At 68.0% G+C, this 21,908-nt stretch overlaps 1 protein-coding gene across 2 annotated transcripts in view; it reads left to right on the forward strand.

The window, feature by feature from the left end:
• The window catches only part of BRSK2 (BR serine/threonine kinase 2), a 48,301-nt gene that overhangs the window by 14,880 nt on the left and 11,513 nt on the right, over positions 1-21,908 (forward strand). For both annotated transcript variants that reach the window (XM_068977051.1, XM_068977050.1), the window contains exons 2-12: positions 13,078-13,172; positions 13,430-13,515; positions 15,767-15,907; positions 16,790-16,906; positions 17,298-17,331; positions 17,519-17,587; positions 17,777-17,923; positions 18,556-18,587; positions 18,877-19,041; positions 19,127-19,224; positions 19,293-19,443. In XM_068977051.1, the coding sequence (XP_068833152.1) occupies positions 13,078-13,172; positions 13,430-13,515; positions 15,767-15,907; positions 16,790-16,906; positions 17,298-17,331; positions 17,519-17,587; positions 17,777-17,923; positions 18,556-18,587; positions 18,877-19,041; positions 19,127-19,224; positions 19,293-19,443 (1,135 nt within the window). The remainder of the gene's footprint in view (positions 1-13,077; positions 13,173-13,429; positions 13,516-15,766; positions 15,908-16,789; positions 16,907-17,297; positions 17,332-17,518; positions 17,588-17,776; positions 17,924-18,555; positions 18,588-18,876; positions 19,042-19,126; positions 19,225-19,292; positions 19,444-21,908) is intronic.

Raw genomic sequence — 21,908 nt, forward strand, 5'->3', positions numbered from 1 at the left:
ACATAGGAGGGCCGGGTTCACCAGGCCTCCTTCCTGCCTGAGTCACTTCTGACTGTGTGTCTCCCAGCGACTCGGTTCACAGGAAATCCCGGGGCAGGTGGGCCGTGCACCGCAGGCTACTTGGGCGGGGGGGGGGGGGGGTGACGGGGCCTGGACGCCTTGGGGAGGTGGTCGGCCGGTCCCAGCGCCCAAGTGGAAACTCTCCAGCACTTTAAGGCTGCGAGTCTCTGACTCCTCCCCAGAGCTGCTGAGACGGGGCAGCAAGCCGGGCGAGGGAAGGAACTCTGCACGGGCTCAGCCTGGGCGACTCCGGGCCGACCACGGAGCCTCAGAGCCGGGGCCCTGTGGTGAGAGCGGCCGTCGCGTGTCTGTCTGGCAGAGGTGTGAGAGCTGCCCGTGGCCGTGTGCCTTCTCGTCGCCGTGACGGCCGCGTGTCTTCACCAGCCACGGCCTCCGCGTGTGCTGGCTGCTCCTTGGGGGTCTCCCTGCTCCACTCGAGTTGACCTGGGGCACCTCCTGCCTGGCTCTGCCCGCGCGGCGCCGGGGCTTTCAGAGCTGCCCCAGGGTAGGGTCGGGGGCGGGCTGGTCTCCTGGGGGTGCTCCTTGGGTGGGGCTGGCTGCAGCCCGAGGCTTCACGGGTAGGGGCACAGCTGGGGAGGTGGGTCAGGGACCAGGCAGGTTACCAGCCACACTCAGCACAAGACAGGCCCTGCCGGGCCGGCTGGCACCGTGGCGGGTGGGGGGAGTGGGCAGAGGAGGAGGCTCTGCCTTGCCTTTTGTGCAGGAGGCAGGTGCTACTGGGGCTGGGGGCAGGGGTCCCTGAGGCCCGTGGGGGCTGCAGCCAGTGGCTTGCTGTGAGCCCAGGGCCCAGCTGAAGGGAGTGGGGGAGGGGGGGGCTCAGTGCCCCTGCTTGTCTGTTCCCAGCGTCGTCATGGCAACGGATGGTGGTTTGGCAGGAGAGAGGAGGGGGAGGGCTTTGTGTGAGGAGGCTGGGGATTTGGAGACCAGCTGGGATCCTGCAGGGAGGGCCCGGGGACTCTGGCCCCCAGCGCAGCCCAGTTCCCAGGAAGGCTGTAGACACGGGCGCCCCGTGGGTGTCCTGCCCGCCCCACCTCTCCCCTCCTCTTGAGGCTGGTGCCCGCCCTGGACACCCCAGGAGCCTGGGTCGGCAGGCACAGTAGGGTGGGGGGCTGCGGCTGGGCAGCGAGCCTGGCTGTGCCCCCGGCCCTGGGGTGGGAGACGGGCTGGCTGAGCACAGCAGCGTCACCCCATGCTGCCACCAAGAGCAGGGGTGCCCGCCCCGGGGTGCCAGCCCCGTGTGCCCGAGCCCCAGCGGGTCCTCTGGTCCACCGTGTCCTGCTGCGTCTGGGGAGGGGCCCGACTTAGCGAGGCGATCAGGCCCCTCAGCCCACCCTGTGCCCCCTGCCCCCGCCACATCCTCCCCAAGGCCAGGCTGGAGGTTCCTGCAGACAGCGTCCCTCCTGTAGCCCCGTCTGCTGGCTTAGCCGCTGGGCTGCCGGGGACGTGGGTCCCCTGGTTTCCTGGCTCCCCGTCCCTGTTCTGCAGTGTTTACCGTCGGCTCGTCGCGCGGGTTTCCAGGGAGGCCGCCCAGTCTGTCAGGCTCCTTCTTCCCGGGGAAGCCCTCTGCCCTGCCCTGGACTGCTGTGTGTCTCTAAGGGGCCTCCTCCTTGGGGTGGGGGGTTCCCAGGACCCCTCCGGGTGGGATGGTGGCTTCCTTCTGGTCTGGCGCGCCCTCCTGGCAGGCGACTTCCCAGGAGCAGCAGCCCGGGGGCGGCCCCGTGAGCGCTGGGCCCCAAGTGCTGATGGGGCCAGGAGCCCGTCTGGCTCTCCTGCCTCTTGCTTTGCGTCAGAGCTCCTTGAAGCCAGGCTTTTCCCTCTGCTTCTTGACCCGACTGCCCGACCCTGACGGCGCCGAGTCCGTGGTTGCTCGGCAGCCCTGCCCCGTCCCCTCGTGGGGCACGGGCGGACAGCCTCCTCCACTCGTGAAGCCCCGCATTTGCCCTTTGGCTCCCGCCTCTCATTCCACTTCTCCGGACCCTCTAATCCCGCCAGGCTGAGAGCTGGGCCTTCTGCTCCCCGCGTGCTCGGGGCCTGCCCAGCGCAGCTTCACGCTCCCCTCGCTTTCAGCCTGGGCGTGCCTCCTCGCCACGCCTGTTTTCTGCACTGACTTCAGCTCGCGCGCTCCGCGCCGGCCTGTCTGAGGCTTCACAGTCCTGTCCTCCGCGCCGGCCTGTCCTCCGCACTGACTTCCTGTCTGCAGCTCCGCGCTGGCCTCTCTGTCTCACGAGTCCTTCCTTCTCTGTGTCCAGTCTGCTCTGTGGTCCGTTCAGTGAATTCTTTCTGCGCATCTTTTCCTCTAACTAAAGAGATATCTTGTAATATTATTGCAAAGTCCTTTTCAGAAAATCCTGCCTCTCGGGTCAGCTGCAGCCTGCTTTGTCGGCTGTTTTTCCTCTGGAGGTCAAGGTCACTTTCCTGCTTCTTTGCCTAGGCCATCGTCTTTATTGTGCACCAGGTGTCATTTATTCAGAACATTGTGGGGTTCCCCAGGAAGGCTTACCTTTCCCCCCGTCGGGCATGGAGGGTGGTAGGGCTTTCTCTGGGTCAGGAGTGAGTGGCCACTTCAGTGACTTTCTGTCCCGCTCTAGCTGGTGTCTCCAGGGTGTTAAGCCCACGGTGTGGACGCCTCTTCTTTTGTCACTGGTTTGAATGGCTGTCCCTGGAGAAGCCCAGTGCATACTTTCGAGTGAATCAGTGAATGAATGAAGCAAGCTTCCGTGGCCTCACCTTTGAGAGGCCGTGCCCGGATGTGGGTCCACTTGTACGCAGTGGACGGGCAGACCAAGGGCCTTTTGCTCTGGCAGGACCGTCTGCTCCGGGCATTAACTCTTTCCACTCAGCTACTCCCTTTGGGTCTCATCCTCTGGGCTTGATCATGGGCTGGTCGTCTGTTTCCGTTGCACGCTTTCCTTCTGCTCTGCCTTGTTGGGCATTTTCTCATGTTCTTAGTCTCTGTTTAAGCACGCTCTTTCTCTAGCTCTTACTGTTATATCTTAGAGCTCCTCCTCGTTTTTTCATCCTTTTCGGGGACTTCTTGTTTTCTAGGTGTAGCAACTTACTAAATCCTGGTAAATCAATGCAATAAACAGGAAAATAATTTAAAGCCATCTGTTTCTACCAAGCCAGTGCTGTTTTTCTCAGACGTCCTCTGACGTGTGCCTGGCCGTTTACCACCTGTGGGAGAATCGGGAACGTTTGGTCACCTGGCCTTCTCCCGGGGCGTCTCCTGCCTGGAGTTCAGTGTGCGGTGTCTGGTGGGGGCATGCTGAGGGCAGGGCCCGGCCTTCTGGCCTGCCAGGACGAGGACGAGCAGGCACCTCCTGGCCCCTGGGGTCCTGGGCTGTGTCCCTGGCCGTGCTGCACTCTCAGCCGGGGCGGGGGGATGCTGACCTGTGCTGCCCCCACGGCTGCACCCCTGGTGAGTGCCTGTCTGCTCCTGCAGCCCCATCCCAGCTGGCGCTGGCACCTGCAGCCTCTCTCAGGCACCCACCTGGAGGCTGGCAGACCCGGCCCCTGCCTGGCCCCCGTCACCTGCCTTCCTCCTCCAGGTTTTGAGATCTCTGCTTTCTACCACCAGGCTCCCTCTCTTATAATCCGTGGGCTGGGGTCAGCAGGAGGCAAACACAAGGGACCCAGACCTGTCTGGCTGGCAGGACCTTGGCAGCCTCTCCTGGTGCTGACCCCCAGCCGACCTCCTCCCAGGTCCCACAGCATTCCGCCCCAGAGCCCCCCCCGGCTCTGCCCCTCTGTCACCTGAACCAGCAGAGTTCTCTGGACCGCCCCCCCCCGCCGCCCCAGAGCCCCCCCCTGGCTCTGCCCCTCTGTCACCTGGACCAGCAGAGTTCTCTGGACCGCCCCCCCCCCCCCCCCCCGCCTCCTCTCCTGATTCATCACCCTCGTCAGTGGAGCTGCTCTGCGGGCGCCTCAGTGGGGCCGGCTTGGGAAACGCCTCCAGGCACCTCCTGGCTACGGAGGGTGCTCCTATTCCTGGCTGCCTCCAGAGCCCACGCCAGCCTGTGGTGGGGGCAGGGTCTCCCAGCTGCTGAGCCAGAGGCCTGGGTGCTTGGCACCCCCTTCACGCCCGGCAGGTGCCCAGGCTCTCCCAGCCCTTCTCAGCTTTGCCGTGGGGAGCCTGGGCTGAGTGTCTCTTGGGGAGGAGGGTCTGTGTCCCCAGGGTCACTGCGGCCCCTCCCTCAACCCTCCGCTGGGCCCTGGCAACTGAGCCTTCATCCCAGGGCTCCAAGTTGGTAGTGTCTCTCAGCACCTTCCTGCTGGGCCCGGAACTGAGCAGGAGCTTAGGGGGGGTTGGGGGAGGGCAGGCAAGCCCCCCGCCAGGAGAAGATGGGGGCCCTGACCGCAGCTCTGTGCTCACCGCTGGCCCAGCCCGGGGGGGCCCTTCAGGTCCCGAAGGGGCCACGCAAGGGGCGCAGGATGGCCACGGAGGCGGGCAGGCCTCCTGAGGGCGGGTAGGGGGCAGACCCCCATCTCCTTCCTCCCTTGGGTCGAGGGCTGCCCCACTGAGCCTCCGGCAGCCCCCTCTGGTGTCTGGGTGTTTGGGTGTTTGGGTGTTTGGCGGGGGCGGCGGGCAGGGAGCCCTGCAGAGGCGGCCGCAGTGCTGTGTGAAATATTTCAAGGCTTAATTAATTTAATTTGAGAGGTTCCTTTCGGAGCGTGAACAGTCGTCTCCCGAGAGACGTGCGCCGCCCCCTCCCGCTCCCGCCTGCCTGGCGCTGGTGGGCGCAGGAAGCCGCGGAGCCTATATTGAGAGAGCCGCGCGGTGCGGCGCGCCCCCGGCTCGAGTCCTCCCGTCGCGGCCTCCTTCCCGGCCCCGGAGGAGCGCGGGGAGCTCGGGAGCGTGGGGGCCCCCAGGGTGGGTGTCGCGCGATGCGGGCGTCCCCAGCAGCCCGGGCAGGAGCGGAGGCCGGGGAGCTGGGCCCCGGGAGGAGAGCCCGAGGAAACCGCGGGGCCGCTGGGCGCGCCGGAGCTGGGCCTGGGGGCGAGGGAGGCGGGGCCGCGGGCAGCACCGGGCGCGGCGCGGCGCGCGCTTTGATGTGGCGCAACTTCATAGCGGCCGCCCCTGCCGCGCGGGGCCGCGTCCCCGGCTCTGCGCGCGCGCGGCGGCCTGTTTGAAGCGGGCCTCCGGGCAGGCGCCCCCAGGGCTGGGACCCGGGGCGCCTGGCGCGGAGGGGGGCCCCCAGGTCCAGCTCTCCGCTCTCCCCGCGCTGCGCCTGGAGGGGCAGACTTTGAAGCCGCCGGGGAGGCGGTCCTGGACTCTGCCAGGGAGCGCCCCCAGACGTCCTCCTGGGCCCGGCCTCAAGTCCAGGCCGAGGGACTCACTGGGGCCGCGGCCAGGGGGCGCGGATGGAACTCGGCGCGGTGCCGGCCTCCGGAGGACAGAGCTGTGTGGTCTTTCTCCATTTATTCATCAGGGCTCTGCCTACTGAAGGCGAGGCCCGCAGCCCCAGAGCTCCCCCAGCCGAGCATGGGCCCCGAGTGGGTGGGTGGGTGCGAAGGGAAGTCACTTGGGGAGGGTGCTGGGCAGCAGGCTGCAGGGCTGCCGGCAGGTGGGGGCAGGTGGGGGTGAGGCTTGGCTTCCCTGCGACCCCCCAGCTCCCCTTGCGCCAGCCCAGAGCACCGTGGGCCCTGTCCCAGCACAGGCTCCCTCAGGCTTGGAGGGAGCGAAGAGGACCCCCCAATGAGGGAGAGTCCCTCCCCTAGGACCCCCCTGGGCCCTGGAGTCCCATCCCCCACTGGCCCGTCCTTCCCCTGCCCCCGCCCCGAGGGTGGGGCCTCCTGCGTGGTGTGCTCCTGGACTCCGAAGGCCCTTCGGGCTGTGGGAGGCCCTGTGGGGGTGTGGATGGGGCCTGGCATCCAGGCACCAGGACCCCGCTGGTGGGGGGCATCTCCTGAGGTTGGGGCCGTGTCAGGGGTGTCTGAGCTTAGAGGTCACAGCCGGGAGTGTGGTGTGGGAGGCTGCCTGCTCGGCCCAGATAAGAGGGGGGCGCCTTGGAGCCGACAGCTGGCTTCTAGGGCACCCTGGCTCTGGCTTCTGCCAGCTCCCTGGGCGGGCGGGCCCTTCCCACTGCCCGGCGCCGGCTCCTGTCCGTGGTGCTGAAAGGGACTTAGACGCCCAGTTCGCTGCCTGCCCCTCTGCAGCCCCGGGGAAGGGGCAGGTACTCGCTCCAGCATCTCTGTCCTGCCTCCATCTCTCTGCCCAGCACAGCTGCTACTCCCCAAGCCTGTTCTGAGGGGGCGATGGGGAGGCCTGCCTTCAGGGCCGGCCGGCCATGGGGCAGCTTCTCCTGACCCCTCGGGCAGTGGCAGTTAGTGGGCCTTGGAGCTGCGCAGGCCTGGCCTGGTCTCGTTTCCCTTTCTGGGGAAGGGAGGGGCTGTTGCAAGGGTCAGGGTTCAAGTGGAACACAGGGAGGAGCCTTAGTTCTGAGTAGGTGGTGGTGTGGCTGCAGCCGGTGGCCACATCCAGGCCCCACCACGGCCCAGGGCACCGCCCCCGGGGTCTCAACCATGCACTGGGTGGCCAGGTCTGCAGCCCATGAGGCGCCTTCCCCAGCACTGTGCCTGGTGCGGGCAGGGTGAGGAAGGGAGCTGCGCTTGCTGGTGTCGGCTCTCGTGCTGGTGCAGACCCTCATCCCGCTCCCCAATCCTGTCCTTGCATCTCAGCCCCCCTCGAGTACTGAGGACTCTTGGGAACTGCCTGTTTCGAACGCACAAGGCCTCTGCTGCATTTGGGTGGGTGTGGGGAGGGGCGCACCTAACAGTGAGTGACGTGAAGACACGTGCTTACAAAAAAGAGTGAAACTGTCAGCCTCTCCGGCATGTCCACCTCTGTGACCCCAGGAACTGTAGCCCACCAGGCTCCTCTGTCCATGGAGTCCTCCAGGCAAGGGTACTGGAGTGGGTAGCCATTCCCTTCTCCAGGGAACTTCCCGACCCAGGGATAGAACTCAGGTCTGCTGCACTGCAGGTGGGTTCTTTACTGTCTGAGCCACCAGGGAAGACCGTGCTTACATAGCATCCTCTGGAACCAAGGGAAACCCTTCTGAAGCACACCAGGAGGTTATGATGAGAGGAGACAGGGAGAATGCCGTGTGAGCTGAAGGCCCGTGCACAGCCCTCTGGGCCGCACACACACTGCCGCAAGCCTGGTCGCTAGAACAAGTCTCATTTCCAGCTCCGGGAGTTGGAAGCCTGTGGGTGGCTCTCTGGCCTGAGGGAGGGTCATCCCAGGCCCCTCCCCCCAGCTCTCAGCAGCCTGCGGCACCGCCACAGCCTCTGCCCCCTCGTCCACGAGGCCTTCTCCCGTGTCTGGGGCCAGCCTCCGTCTGCTTTTATGAGAACCTTGTCGTTGGACTTGAGGCCCACTTGTCCTACACACAGGGCAATTCTTCCTGAAATCTGTGACTTAAGTGCCTCTGCAAAGGCCGGTTTCCCAAACAGGCTCACACATGGGGTCCAGGCATCGGGACGTGGGCCGCTGTTCGACCCCTGCGCACCTGGGTTTGGGGCCCCAGGCGGATCCCTGCCCCTGGGCAGGAGCTGCTCAGCCGCCGCCCGGAACACTCGAGGAGCCGCTGCCTTTCCTGGAAGGGCTTCTCGCCCACAGCTGGCACCCACGGGTTGGGGGTAGGAGAAGAGCCAGCTGAGCACAAAGGCCTAACCCTCCCAGTGGTAGGGTGGCCTCTTGCCCACCCTTGGGACCCCCACCCACCCAGGCAGACCCTGGAGGGGCTGTGTCAGCGGAAGAGATGGGTCAGTGTGTCTGGGCGGAGCATCGGCTTGAGACAGGGCAGCAGGCTCCTTCAGGCAGTGACCCCCGGGATCCCAAAGGAAGCTGAGCTCTCGTTAGCATCTGACCTTGGAGAAAGGAGGCCGTCCATTCTGCCACATCCCACTGGCCACACAGACCAGCCCTGGTGAAGTCTGGCGAGGACCACACTGCCCTGAGGGGGTAACCGGGGGTCCCTGGGGAGGGCCACACTGCCCTAGGGGGTCCTTGGGGAGGACCACACTGCCCTGGGGGTGGCCGGAGGTCCTTGAGGAGGACTACATTGCCTTGGGGGTCCCTGAGGAGGACTACACTGCCCTGGGGGCTGCTGGGGGTCCTTGGGGAGGACCACACTGCCCTCGGGGTCCCTGGGGAGGACCACATTGCCTTGGGGGCCAGCAGGGGGTCCCTGGGGAGGACTGCACTGCCCTGGGGGCCGCCTGGGGTCCTTGGGGGGCTGCATTCTGCCGAGGTGAGCGGTCAGCAGCGTACTGAGGTGGCAGGTGCAGACGTGTGCTCCTCGAGCTGGGCCTGTGCCTCCTGACTCATCACTCCTACCTGGGGGGGCCTGGGGAGCTGGGGGAGGGGCTGCTCCTTGGGCACACTTTCTTGGGGAGCCCCTCAGGTCCGCCTTAGTCCTGTGCCCCCCCCCCCTTTGACTGCCCCCCTGGGACATTTGGTGGCTCAGGCTCCTCTCCAGGCCTTGGGCTCATGGATAACCTGGACCCCTTCCTGAGTTCTGCCTCCACAACCACCCATCCTCTCCATCAAGAGGGCACATGTGAGCCCCGGTGAGGGCGGGCTGGGGTCTCTGGGCCGGTACTTGGAGGGGGTCGTGGGGGTGTGGCCAGGGAAGAGCTGGGAAGCTGCAGGAGCAGCTGAGACCCCCACTGCAGCAGGACCTCCTCAGAGACGCCACTGGGCTGGCCCTGGGTGCAGGGCCTGGGGCGCTCTGGTTCCAGGGACGGTCACCGGCAACCTACAAGCTCTCAGCAGTATGCCAGAAGTGTCCCCTCCCAAAGCGGGGACTCAGTCCTGTCCTGCCCTTCTTAGTTATGGTAACAAGCCGTGCCTGCTCCCACTGCCCTCCAAGCACCCCGGTGCCGGCGTGGGAAGCCGGCTCAAGGTGGCCAGCCGTGCTAACTCATTTCCCCGTGAGCCAGTGTGGAGCGGCATCCCCTACCCTCGTCCAGGGAGAGCCCCGCGGGAGGGACGGCAGGCTGTCCGCCCTGTCCACCCCGGGAAAGCAGCGTCTCCCACACCCCCACAGCGAGGTGTGCAGAGGCGGCGGAAACTGGGTCGCCATCAGCTGTGCCTGTGGCCCTGGGGAGCTGGCCACGTGGTCCAGCGGCGCAGTGACGGTCATGGGGAGGGCCGGCCACCTGCCCCAGGGTCAGTGGCCTTTAGGTGGTCCCATGAGCATCAGCGGCAGGATGCTGGTGTCTCCTGAGGCACCAAGAGGGGCTCTGGGGGGGTCCAGGCTTCCCTTCCCTCCTCCTGGCTCCACAGAAGGCTGAGGGGAGGGGCCCTCCGGTGCCTGGCGCTGTGCCCGCTCCCGCTCAGCCTGGTCATGCAGGCCCGAACCCCCAGCACCGGGAGGCCGGTGTGGGCACACTGACGGGCTTCGCAGGAGCGGGTGTGTCCTGTCCCTCAGACACTTGGGGTTGTCAGACCAAGCTGGGCTTCGGGACACAACAGACAGTGGCCGGAGCGGCCCCGCGCCGACGTGGGCTCCAGTCCACCTCCGCCCCCACCCCCGCGCGCTCCCTGCATACAGAGTGACTTAGATCAGCAGTGCCCGCTCGGGCTGGGGCCCTCCCCCTCCCCCAGAGCCTCCGGGAGACAAGCTGACTCCCACCCTTTCATGAGCCTTCACCCTCCTTTGGGAGGCGTGTGGCAGAAGCCAAAGGAGGGGTCTCGGGTGGAGCGGAGGTGGATGGCCAGGGGGCCTCAGGGGGCCCTGAGCTCAGGACACAGGACGGAGGGGTGGAGTGCCTGGGGAGCTGAGCTGCGCTGCCTGCCCCCGGGGGCTGGAGGCCGAGGGCAGCCCGCCTCAGTTGGCCACCTGGAGAACTTGGCCCCGGGGCACAGGGGGCCCTCCCGCTCAGGTGCGGCAGCACCGCCTGTCCAGACCTCCGTCCAGCCCCAGGCAGTCTCTGGGTGGTGGGGTCTGGGCCCGCCCCAGGGCTCCCTGCGAGACAGCGGCCCTGTGCTCCGTCCTGTCCTCCGAGCTGGCGGTCCCCGCATTGCTGAGCCCTCCAACAGGGTCTTTTCCGAAGGACCATGACCAAGAAGAAAAGGGAGGTCAAGGATGACCAGAGGGCCCGGGTGAGGCGTCTGCTCGGGACCACCCAACCGGGCCTCCAACCCCTCAGGCCCTCCAGTCCCCTCCCTGCAGGTCTGAGGCCCCAGGGTCCCCAAGGCTCCGCCATCCTGCCTCCAGCAGCTGGGGGTGGGAGCCGGGCCTGTGACTGCCTCTGGGCCCGCGGGCCCAGTGGCTGAGGGGAGGGCAGAGCTGCTTGGCAGGCTGGGCTGTCTGAGAGTCCTGCAGTCGGCACCTGGGCCTGGGTGCGGGGGTCTGCACTCAGCCGGCGGCCACTGGGTCCCTGGACTCCCCAGGCTGCGCTCAGGAAGCCTGCCCCCCATGTCCAGGCACGAGTACTGGGGTGCAGCGGAGACCCCATGGCTGGGCCCAGGTTCTCAGGTCAGCTCTGAGGAACCCTCCCTGCAGCCCTGGGCACCCGCCGCCTGAGCAGAACTGCCGGTTTCTCCAGCAATTATCTGCGGCACTGTATACTTTTCTTCTCTTGCCTGTGCCCGAATTGGCTGTAAAGACAATAATTAGAGATAAAGTCACAATTGGAAAATGAGCCTGAGCAGTTGGAGGGCTGGTAATTAGGGCGGTCCTGGGCTTCCCTCACAGGCCCTCCCAAGGGTGCACTCTGCTCTCTGCCTCCAGAGAAGTGGTGAGGCTGCTTGAAACCCAAACCTCCCGCCAGAGGGCCCTGGGGCTGCAGGAGACCAGCACAGCCAGGGGGCCCAGAAGCCCCACCTGACAGGGGCACCTCTAAGCTGGGCTTTGCAGGGTGTGTAGGAATCTGTGCACAGTGGACTCTGCAGACAGAGGCAACAAGTGGGAGAAGATGAAGGCAGCGAGGAAGCCGCCAGAGCTCTAGGACACGGCCGAGGGCAGCCCGCTGTGCCCAGGCCCAGCGCAGCTCCCCGCCCGCCCAGGCCCAAGCGCAGCTCCCCGCCTGCCTGCGGCGTTCCCGGGCACCTTGTCCGCTGGGCTCTTGGTCCTCCTGGCCTCTCTGTATGTCGGTGTCTCACAGCCCCGGTGCGCTGTCAGCAGACCGCCTGCCGTGATTATCGGGTGGGGGGGGGGCACCTCACACCCTGCTTCTGGGGACGCCTCTGTCACCCCCCAGGTCGCTATTGAGGTGAAGCTCACGTTCCTTCCTTCCCCACGTGTCTCTGAGTCCTGCCTCCTGAGGACACACGTGTAGGGGTATGTGTGTGCACTGGTGTGCCAAGCCCCCGTGCAGGATGTGAGGCTTGGCGGTAGGGCTGCCGGTGACTCCCCAGGAACCCTCGCCTGTTCTGTTTGCAGTTTGTCCGGCGTCTGCCCTGGGCCTCAGAGGGGCTCATGTCCTCGGGAGCAGCCGGGCCACCGTGGCGGTGGCTCCTTGAGGCCTGTCCACCTTGTCTGGGCGAGGGGTCTGTGCCAGGCCTGGGTGCTGTCCTGGAGGCGTGGAGGCCCTGGGCCTCAGCTCTGAATTGCAGACACCGCTGCTGCCCCTGGTCCCTGGGGCCCGCTCGCTCTGCTGTCTCCCAACCTGAATCACAGGCTCAGATCAAAGGCAGCTGGTGAGAGCCCCAAGGGCCACAGCCCTTCCCTGGCAGGAGCTGGGCCTCAGCGGCCCCACCCCCGCGGGGCCTCCATCCTCCCCTGAGCTGAGGAAGGTCAGGCTCAGGGCTCAGGGCTTCCACCAGGCTAGGTACCCTGCCCTCGTCCGGCCCACCTGCCTCTGGGGAGCACGGATCATCTCTCAGACACCCGCAAGCTTGCTGCCCATGGGTGAGGCTGCAGGGGAAGCGGCGGGGAGGGGTCAGTGGGCAAGGAGGAGGACACCAGCTGCTGGGAAGGCGTGAGCATTCATGAAATGACCCCAACGGTCTGATAAAGAGATGCATGCCCCTTAGGGGAAGCTGCATGTGGCAAAAGATTTGTTTCTCAAGCAAAGGGCTTTGCAGTTTTCTGAGAGCTGCCCCACAGCGCCATCCAAAGGGGCAAGTGCACGCCCAGCTGGCCGGAGCCATGAGCTGCGCCAAGGTCACAGCGCAGCAGCAGAGTGTGAATGAGACGGGTGTCCGCCCAGGCCAAGCACAGGCTGCAGTGCTGTGGAGCCCGGCGTCTCCCCCGGGGCTGCCTCTGGGCTCCCACGTGCTGGAGGTGGCTCCAGCTGTGGTGGTCACCTCCGTGCCCATCGGGGAATGTCCAGGCGGGGCCCATGCTGGGGAGGGGAGAGCCCAGGGTGTCTGGGTCTGAGGCCACAGAGGGCACAGGAGGCCAGGAAGCAGGCTGGGGAGGGAGAGAGGCTGCCAGGGGCTCTGTCAGCAAATCTCTGCGGGGTTGGGAGGGGGCAGGTGGCCAGCTGTGCCCACGTGGCTGGGAGGCAGCGAGCAGGACTGAGGGTCCCTGCAGCGCACTGGTGACGGTGGAGGTGTGTTGACAGTGTCCTGCCCGGGAGGGGCCCTACACCTTCACCAGTGTCCCTGGCTGAGCCGGTGCCCAAGGCCCCTTTGTCCAGAGGTCCGCAGGCCAGAAGGAGAGTGATGGGTAGTGGTACAGGGTCGGTGAGGCCCAGGGAGTGGGGGGGCGTGTGGGATGGGGTGTCACCCTGCCTCCCCACTGAGGGGCTGGGCTTCCACTGAGGTCTGGGGAGTGACTCCAGGTGTCACTGGCGAGAGAGTGAGGCCAGACTGAAGCCTGGAGGAGGCCGAGACCGCCGCGTGGCGTGGGGCAGGGACTGTGCTGGGGGCAGCCTCTGGCCGGTACCTGAGGAGTGGGGGCAGAGCACTCCTGGGGTCTGGCTCAGGACTCGCCAGGCAGGGCAGGGGCCCAGGGGCCCAGGGGCTGAGTGAGGGGCCCCAAGGGCAGGGTGCGAACCGAGGCCCGGCTGGACGGGGTCTGAGGCCTGCTGCCCCTCCAGGCCTGGTGAAGCTGGGGATCCACTGTGTCACGTGCCAGAAGGTGGCCGTCAAGATCGTCAACCGGGAGAAGCTCAGCGAGTCCGTACTGATGAAGGTGAGGAGGGCGGGCGCGGGCCCTGCCGCTGGTGACCGCGTGCGTCGGGGGCACGAAGTAAGATGCTCCAAGATACCCGGGTGGGGAGCTGGGAGCTCACGGAAGGGGACCCGGGGGTGGACTGGCAGGGACGGGGCGCAACCGGGGGCTGGGAGGCGGTGGCCAGGGACCGAGCACAGCTGGGGGGCAGGAACAGGGCAGAGCTTGGGGCAGGGAGAACCCCCGGGGGAGTCCCCAGTGACGGCGGCCCCCCGCAGGTGGAGCGGGAGATCGCGATCCTGAAGCTGATCGAGCACCCCCACGTCCTCAAACTGCACGACGTCTATGAAAACAAAAAATATTTGTAGGTATTGCTGGGTGCGGAGAGCGGGGCGGGGCCTCCGGGGGGCAGTGCTCCGGGGGCGGGGCCTCCTGGGGGCAGTGCTCCGGGGCGGGGCCTCCGGGGGGCAGTGCTCCGGGGGCGGGGCCTCCTGGGGGCAGGGCCTCCTGGGGGCAGGGCTCAGGGGCGGGGCCTCCTGGGGGCGGGCCTCTGGGCGCGTGGCCTGGCGGGGGGCAGTGCTCCGGGGCGGAGCCTCCTGGGCTCAGGGCTCCGGGGGCGGGGCCTCATGGGGGCGGGGCTCCGGGGGCAGGAGTCACTCAGGCCTTTTCTCCTGCCCTGTGACCCTCGCGCAGCCCCCACGTGCTCCTCACGGGCGTGGGGACCCCAGGCTGGTTGGCTGCACTGTCGCCACGGCCTGCTGTCCGGCTGCCTGAGTGTGGCTGACCTTCCGTCACCACTGAGGCCGGCGACCTCTCCCTGCGTGGCAGCCACGCACGTGCCCCCTCCCGCGCGTGGCCTGAGCGAGCGCACCCAGGGTGGAACCGCCCGCTCACGGGGTCTCCAAGGGGGCGTCGGCTCTGCTGCTGCCGTGGGCGTGGCTCGAGGCAGGGCCCACGTCCTCCTTGGGACAGCGGTGGCGGCGCGAGGGGGTGCGGGCAGGAGGTTCGTCTGGCACCGCTCCCGCAGGCCCGCCGTTCCAGGGGCTCCTCGGGGCCTCCAGCCCTGCCCTGACTGCGCTCTGATGCACGCGGGACGGCCAGCCCAGGTGGCTCTGTTCTGGGCAGCCCTTGGGGAGCAGGGGGCCCGGCGCCCCACCAGCAGCCCCCTCCGAGTGTTTAGTGGCAGACAGTGTGACAAGCTGCCCCCATGGGGCCCCGGGAAGAACAGGGTCCCCGCACTAGAGGCCTGGGGGCTGAGGGAGGCGGGGCGGGGTGGGGGGCGGTCCTGGGCCCCCGACACTGGTGAGCTGGAGCTGCCATCAGGACCACGATGAGGGGCACAACCCATGGGTCTCCCCTCCTGCCCACATCACCCCCGTTGGCCTGACTGGGGACCCACCTGCTCGTGTCTCGATGACGGCCTGTGAGCCTGGGGTGCGGGTGGGTGCTGGGCAGGTCTTGCCACGTCTGCACACAGGAGACAGTCACTTGTCCTCCCGTTCTGATACTTATGGGGCTGCTGGGCAGAGAGTGGGGCTCCTAGGAGGTCCCCCCAAGATGGGCTAGAAGCAGGGAGGGGCTGGGGATCGCAGGCCAGGTGGGGGACACAGTCAAGACAGGCTGGGTGATGGGACAGGATGCTGGGAGGACACAGGCCGGCCTGGCTGCTGCTGGGCCCAGTGCCCTCCCAGGGTGCCAGGGGCGGCCAGGAGCCTGGAGGTGGGAGCTCAGGCAGGGCCTCTGCCCCTCAGCTGGGGGCACTGCCTGGACCCCCCTCTCAGGAACAGGGCGGGCCCCGGGAACCGCCTCTCTCCCCGCTGACATCCCAGCGTGTCCCCGTCCCTTCCTCCCCCAACTCCTCCTCGCCACAGACAGCCTGCCCCCCCACCGGCCCCTCCATTTTTGTAAGACCAGCTCCAGGCCCACACCCCCGTCCCTGCCTGCCCTGATCCCACCGCACGGGCCCTGTCACCCCCTCCCATCCCCAAGCCCCCTCAGACCAGCAGAACCACCCCTGCCCGGCTCCCACCAGGGATTCCTTACGGTCTGTGCTCAGCCTGAGTCCCAGCTCCCCTGAGGACCGCCGCCCACTCCACCCCAGAAACCAGCCCCTCAGGCTCCACCCCAGGGAGGCTCAGCTCGGACACAGCCCCCTTCTCGGTTCAGAGGGCCATAGGGTTCCCCCCTACACCATCCAGCTGTGTTGAGCCAAGTTGGGGGCAGTCACTATCTGCCATCTGGACACCCCTCAGGCCCCTCCCCCCCCCAGGTCCCTCCCCTGCCCCGGCCTTCCCCCAACCCTGCCTCACATCTTCCCAGACCAGCTGTGCCCTGCCCCAACCCATCCCTTTTGAGGTCCACCCTGCTGGCCCCCGGCTCCCTCAGAGCCTGAGCATCTGACGTGTCCTCGCTCATCCAGGAGCCCAGGAAGGGCCTGGAAAGACGAAACCTCAGGCTCACGAGAGGGTCAGCTACCTCAGTGCCCCCTGGTCTTGAGGCTCAGTGTGGGCCTGTTGCCTGGGCCTGCCAGGAGGGGAGTGGCGGGCGCCCACCTGCTGAGGGGCAGTGGTGCCCTGGCTGGGGGCGCCCACCGAACGCCTGCCTGCCCCCTGCAGATACCTGGTGCTAGAACATGTGTCTGGTGGAGAGCTCTTTGACTACCTGGTCAAGAAGGGGAGGCTGACCCCCAAAGAGGCCCGGAAGTTCTTCCGCCAGATCATCTCTGCGCTGGACTTCTGCCACAGCCACTCCATATGGTGTGTCCTCACCCTCCAGGCACCCGGCCCCTCCAGGCACCCCCTGCCCCTCCAGGCGCCCCCTGCCCTCCAGGCGCCCCAGTGCAATTCAGTCGCTCAGTTGTGTCCGACTCTTTGTGACCCCATGGACTACAGCACGCCAGGCCTCCTTGTCCATCACCAACTCCCAGAGCTTACTCACACTCGTATCCATTGAGTTGGTGATGCCATCCAACCGTCTCATCCTCTGTCGCCCCCTTCTCTTCCTGCCTTCAATCTTTCCCAGCAACAGGGTCTTTTCCAGTGAGTCAACTCTGCATCAGGTGGCCAAAGTATTGGAGCTTCAGCTTCATCACTGATCTTTCCAATGAATTTTCAGGACTGATTTCCTTTAGGATGGGCTGGTTGGATCTCTGTGCAGGCACCCAGGCACCCCACCCCCCACCAAACAGCCCCCATCCCTGCACGTGTGCCTCCCCCAGCTCTTGCATTCCCCCCCCCCCACTCCCTCCGCACTGGATCAGGCAGCATATCCCTACTGACCCCCTCGGGGCATCAGAAAGCTTTCTGCCAGGTGCCCACCCAAATCTCCTTGGTGCTTCCAGAGGCCCGGTGGCCAGGGTGTCCTTGGTCTGGGGGCCCCAGGATGGTGCTGGCCCGGAGCAGGTGTGAGGTGTGGTGGGGGCAGCAGGAAAGGGGAGAGACTCCAGGGAGTGAAGCAGAGCGTGCCCCATTGCTGGCAGTCCTGTCCGCCCATCCTGCCACCCTGCAGCCATCGGCCCGAGGGAGACTTCCGATTGGCCGCTGGTGACATCAGCGGGCTGCGCTGCCATTGGCCTCCTGCTGTGAGGCGGGGTTTTAGGGGGGCCGCCGCGGTCAGCCTCAATCCTGCCTTCCTTCCAGCCACAGGGATCTGAAACCAGAAAACCTTCTACTGGACGAGAAGAATAACATCCGGATCGCAGACTTCGGCATGGCGTCGCTGCAGGTTGGCGACAGCCTGCTGGAGACCAGCTGCGGGTGAGCTGAGCCCCCAGCCGGCCTCCGGCTCTACACCGGCCAGGACCGGCAGATGGCCCCGCAGCCTGGGCTGGAGGCAGGGGCCGGCGCCCCTGTGGGGCTGCCAGGGTGGGGAGACACGTGCCCCGTGGTCCTGTCTCTGCCCGCCGGCTCCTTGGGTCCCTGGCTCCCGGGAGCATGCAGAGGCTATGAGGTTGTGGGAGAATTGGCACCAAAGCCCTGGAACCCCCCGTAGGGCGTCCATGCCAGGCAGAGTCTAGAGGCATGGAGCTGGGTTCCCCCTGCCCTCGGTCTCCACCTGCTGCCGTTCTGGGGGCAGCCCGGAAGTCCAGGGGCTGGGATGGCCGGGGCACGGTGCGTCTTGGGCCCTGACTTCGGCTTTTGCCTTCAGGTCGCCCCACTATGCCTGTCCGGAGGTGATCCGGGTAAGTAGCCACCCCACACCAGCCCTTGTCCAGCCAAGGGGCCTTTCTGCCCTGGTGATCGCAGACCCCCAAGTCGGGGCCTGGCTGCTTGTCCGAGGCGCAGCCCCCGGGGCCATCGCTTCCCGGACCCTCTGTCCCCGCAAGAATTCCGGCCCTGCGCCCCCACCAACCCCAGGACTGTCCGCAGGGGGAGAAATACGACGGCCGCAAGGCAGACGTGTGGAGCTGCGGCGTGATTTTGTTCGCGCTGCTGGTGGTGAGGCTCCCCGTGGCCCTCCCGGCGCCCCGTCGGTCCACCCCACGCACCCCCCCCTCGCCCCCCGCCCCTCCCCGTCCATCCCCCAATCCCCGCCCCTCCGCTCCCCCCTGCACGATCCACGCCCGCCCCTCTGCCCCCACACCCCGCCCCGAGGGCCCGCCAGCCCTGACCCCGCCCCGCCGGCAGGGGGCGCTGCCCTTCGACGACGACAACCTGCGGCAGCTGCTGGAGAAGGTGAAGCGCGGGGTCTTCCACATGCCCCACTTCATCCCGCCCGACTGCCAGAGCCTGCTGCGCGGCATGATCGAGGTGGACGCGGCGCGGCGTCTCACGGTGCGTGCGCCCCGGGCAGGGCCCCGAGCGCGCTGCTCCCGGATCCGCTCCGGGGCGGGGCGGGGGGGGAGAGTCAGGGCCTGAGGGGGGCCCGGCGGGCGTTGGGGGGGGCCAGGGTCTGGGGGGAGCCAGGGTCTGGGGGCCCCTCGCTCTGAAAGAGGCCCAGCGCGCCCCCGTCGGGGCGGAGCGCCTCCTGCTCTCCCTGCCCTCAGTCCCCCCGCTCGGCCCGCGCCCCGCTGCCCGCTGCTCCCCTCCCTCCGCCCCGCCCTGAGCCCCGGGGGGCTCCTGCCGCCCACCTCGCAGTGCTCTACCCCTGCTTGCAGCCCCGCTCCCGCTAGCTCCCCGCCGTCTCCGGGGAGGCCTGTCCTCTCCCCCGTGGGTAGGTAGGCTCAGGGCGCTAGCCAGGCGTCTGGGATGGCCCCCCTCCGTGAGCCCGCCCCGTGCCCGCGCTCTCTGCCACCCCCGGCTCCACACCTGTCTCCTCCCCCTCCAACCCCCGCCCGCTCCCTCCCAGCCGTCTGTCTGGCTCCTCGCTCAGCCTCCAGCCCCGCCCCTCGGCTCCTGCACCTTCGGCTCCCTAACGCGGCTCCGCTCCTTCCTCGTACTAACTCCCTGTTTCTCTTTCCTTGTAGCTAGAGCACATTCAGAAACACATATGGTATATGTAAGTAGCTTTTCCTGCCCTCATCGCCCGCTTTGCCTGCCTCTGTGGCCCGGGGGGCCCCGCTAGGGACGGCGGGGGGAGGGCCCGGCCCAACGCAGGCCTGCCTCCAGCCTCGGGCCCCTGGCCAGTTCTCGGGGACCCTGGCCGGCCCACGCTGGGCACAGGCAGGACGCAGGAGATGTGCAGGGGCCGGGCGCAGGGAGAGCAGCAGGACTCAGGCCCAGGGCCGGGGAGCGGGCGAGGAGCCTCGGGTGCTGCCGGAGGGAGTGACCGGGCCCTGTCCCCGCAGAGGAGGCAAGAACGAGCCGGAGCCGGAGCAGCCTGTCCCTCGCAAGGTGCAGATCCGCTCCCTGCCCAGCCTGGAGGACATCGACCCCGACGTGCTGGACAGCATGCACTCGCTCGGCTGCTTCCGGGACCGCAACAAGCTGCTGCAGGACCTGCTGTCCGAGGAGTGCGTGCGGGGGCCTGCCTGGGGGCGGGGGCGCCGCCCTGCGGGGACCCCCACCCAGCCTTCCGGCGCTTCTCACCCTCTGCAGGGAGAACCAGGAGAAGATGATCTATTTCCTCCTCCTGGACCGGAAAGAGAGGTACCCGAGCCACGAGGACGAGGACTTGCCGCCCAGGAACGAGATAGGTACGGGGTCCTGGGGCCGCCCGCGCCGCCCCTGCGGGCTGCCGGCCCTGACCCCGCTCTGCACGCAGACCCGCCCCGGAAGCGCGTGGACTCCCCGATGCTCAACCGGCACGGCAAGCGGCGGCCCGAGCGGAAGTCCATGGAGGTGCTGAGCGTGACGGACGGCGGCTCCCCTGTGCCCGCACGGCGGGCCCTGGAGATGGCCCAGCACGGCCAGAGGTGCGTGCCTCCTGCCGCCCCGGCCAGGCGGCGCTGGACGGGGCCTGGCTCCTCTCTGCACCCCGGCCCTGGGGCTGGGCTAAGGCTGCTGCGTGGCACTGGGCTGAGGTGCGCCTGGGGAGGTGTCGGGGTAGGGGCCTGCATGGGCTGCGGTGGGCTGGGCTGGCTGGCTGAGCTGAGCTGGACTGGGCTGGACTAAGCTGGAATAAGGTGATCTGGGCTGAACTCTGGGCTGGAGCAGATTGGGCTGGGTTGGGCTGAGAGGGGCAGGGCTTTGCTTGGTTGGCTTGGGTCAGGATGGGTTCGGTGCGGCCATCCTGGACAGAGCTGGGCTGGAGTGGATTAGACTGGGCAGGGCTGGGCGGAGGTCAGCTGTGTTCAGAGCTGCAGCCCAGGAGGCTTAACCCTGATTGATGCTGAGCCCGTGTTTGGGTCAGCTGTGGCTGGGCAGGGGTCAGGGATGTGGAATCTTGGTGTGGGGGGTCTGGGCCCCCCTGAGAAGGGGGGGTGCATCGGGGCCCTGCAGAGCCTCTGCTGTTCCCGGGATGCTGGGCGAGACCAAGCCTCCCTGCCCAGGCAGGGCCTTCAGCCCTCAGGGAGACCCTGGGGCGGAGGCTCCACGGGAGGTGTCACCGCCGGAGCCCCGGCCACACCAGTCAGCTGGGTGCTCGGCGCTGGGGCCAGCCGGGCCTCTGAGGAACTGCAGGCTGTGGGCCACCGTCAGGATTAAATGGGTCACCGACCCACCGGCCACGGCCCCCACCCCCGGCGGTCCCAGCCCCCACCCTCTGGGGTCCCAGCCTCTGGGGCCCTCTCCAGGTCTGCCGGCCACCGCGGTCCACCGCCCGCGGGTCCTGCCCCGGGGTGGGGGGCGGGGAGAAGCAGGAGGAAGGTCCTGCTTGTCGGGGCGCCTCTCCTGGAGGCGCCATCCTTTCCGAGCCTTGCACTGGCTTCCGGCTCCACAGCTGCGGGCAGGCTGGGGGCTCGCCAGCCTCCCCCCGCCCTGCACACCCCACCTTTGGCCCTCCTGGCTTCCGCTCTGCCTTTCAGGCCCGCGTGCCTCGGGGCGGCGGGGGGCTGGGGCAGGGTCAGGGGTCACCCATCCCAGGGGTCACTCACTGGAAAGCCGACCCTCCTCGACCTCCGCACTTACTGCTCCGTCTCAGAGGCTGCTCCTCCCTGGCTTGGCCCCTTGTCGAGGCGACAGGCCACCCCCCTGGGGCGGCGCCAGGTGTCCCCCGGGGCCGCTCTGCCCATCAGGCCGCCGGCTGTGCCGCCCCTGCCCGACCGGCCCTCCTTTGCGCCTGGCCTCGGCCAGCGGGCTGTGCCCAACCCGGAGGTGTGGAGGGCCGGCCTCCTGGGCCACCTGGCGGGGCCGCGGCAGTAATTCTGTTTTCTCACTTTGTTCCCGCTGTAGTAAAGCAATGTTCAGTAAAAGCCTGGATATCGCTGAAGCCCACCCCCAATTCAGCAAAGAAGACAGGTATACACCCTGCCCCCCCATCCCCCGCCCCAGCCCCACAGACAGCGGCGGGCCTGGGGGCAGGGCTGGGCCTCGGGTGGCCTCCCCCATCTGGCGAGGGAGACTTCCCGTGAGCCGGGGCGGGGGAGGGCCGGTCAGCTGAGGCTGACGCCCAGGAGGAGGAACGCGGCCCCCCAGGAGTGCCAGGAGACCCGGGCTCTGCCCGCCCCGGGCCCTGGGCTGCCCTCGGCTGTGGTCAGTGGGCCTCTGGGCCTGTTCAGCTCCCCTTCCCCGCTCCACACTGGCCTGTGTCCGGGGGCCGCCCGGCTGTCCACACGGACCAGAGTGAAGGTGGTCACCCTGGGCGCTGCAGGCTCCCCAGGAAGGGGCAGGGGCTGTGCGGGTCCCAGGAGGCCCTGCACGCCGCCCAGCCCTCCAGGCCCCCTGCACCCCACCTGCAGGGCCCGCTGCCCGGCAGGGCCCGCTGCCCGGCAGCGCCCGTGGCGGGGCCTCACTTGGCCCGGAGCCCCTGGCCCCCCCTCCGTGCCCCCTCCCACCCCGGCTGCTCTGCGCTGGTGTGTCCTTCCCGCAGCTCAGCTTCCAGGGTTAGGCAGCAGGGCCTGGGAGCGGCCCCAACAGTCTGCTGTTGCTTCTCCGCTTCCTTCGTGCCCAGCGGCAAGCTCGCAGCCGCTGCCCCTGCCGGCCGCAGTGCGGGGCAGGCCCCCGCTGGGACTGCCAGCCTGCGCTCCGTTCTCATGGCTGAGGGCTGAGGGCCCTGCCCGGCAGATACAAGTGGACTGGGCTGGGGCTGCTGAGGGCAAGGCGCCGGCTCCGTGGCTGCGTCAGGTGGGGTGGGGGTCAGAGGGTCGTCGCCAGGGGGCTTCAGCCCACGGGTGCCGGGGGGCCAGGCCAGCGGGGGCCCGGCTCCTCCCCGAGGCCCAGGAGCTGGCCGCGGCGTGGGCAATGTGGCCGGGCGGGCGGTGTGGCTGCCCTTCACGCTGTT

Source organism: Capricornis sumatraensis, chromosome 8 (assembly GCF_032405125.1).
Source record: "Capricornis sumatraensis isolate serow.1 chromosome 8, serow.2, whole genome shotgun sequence".
NCBI lineage: Eukaryota > Metazoa > Chordata > Mammalia > Artiodactyla > Bovidae > Capricornis > Capricornis sumatraensis.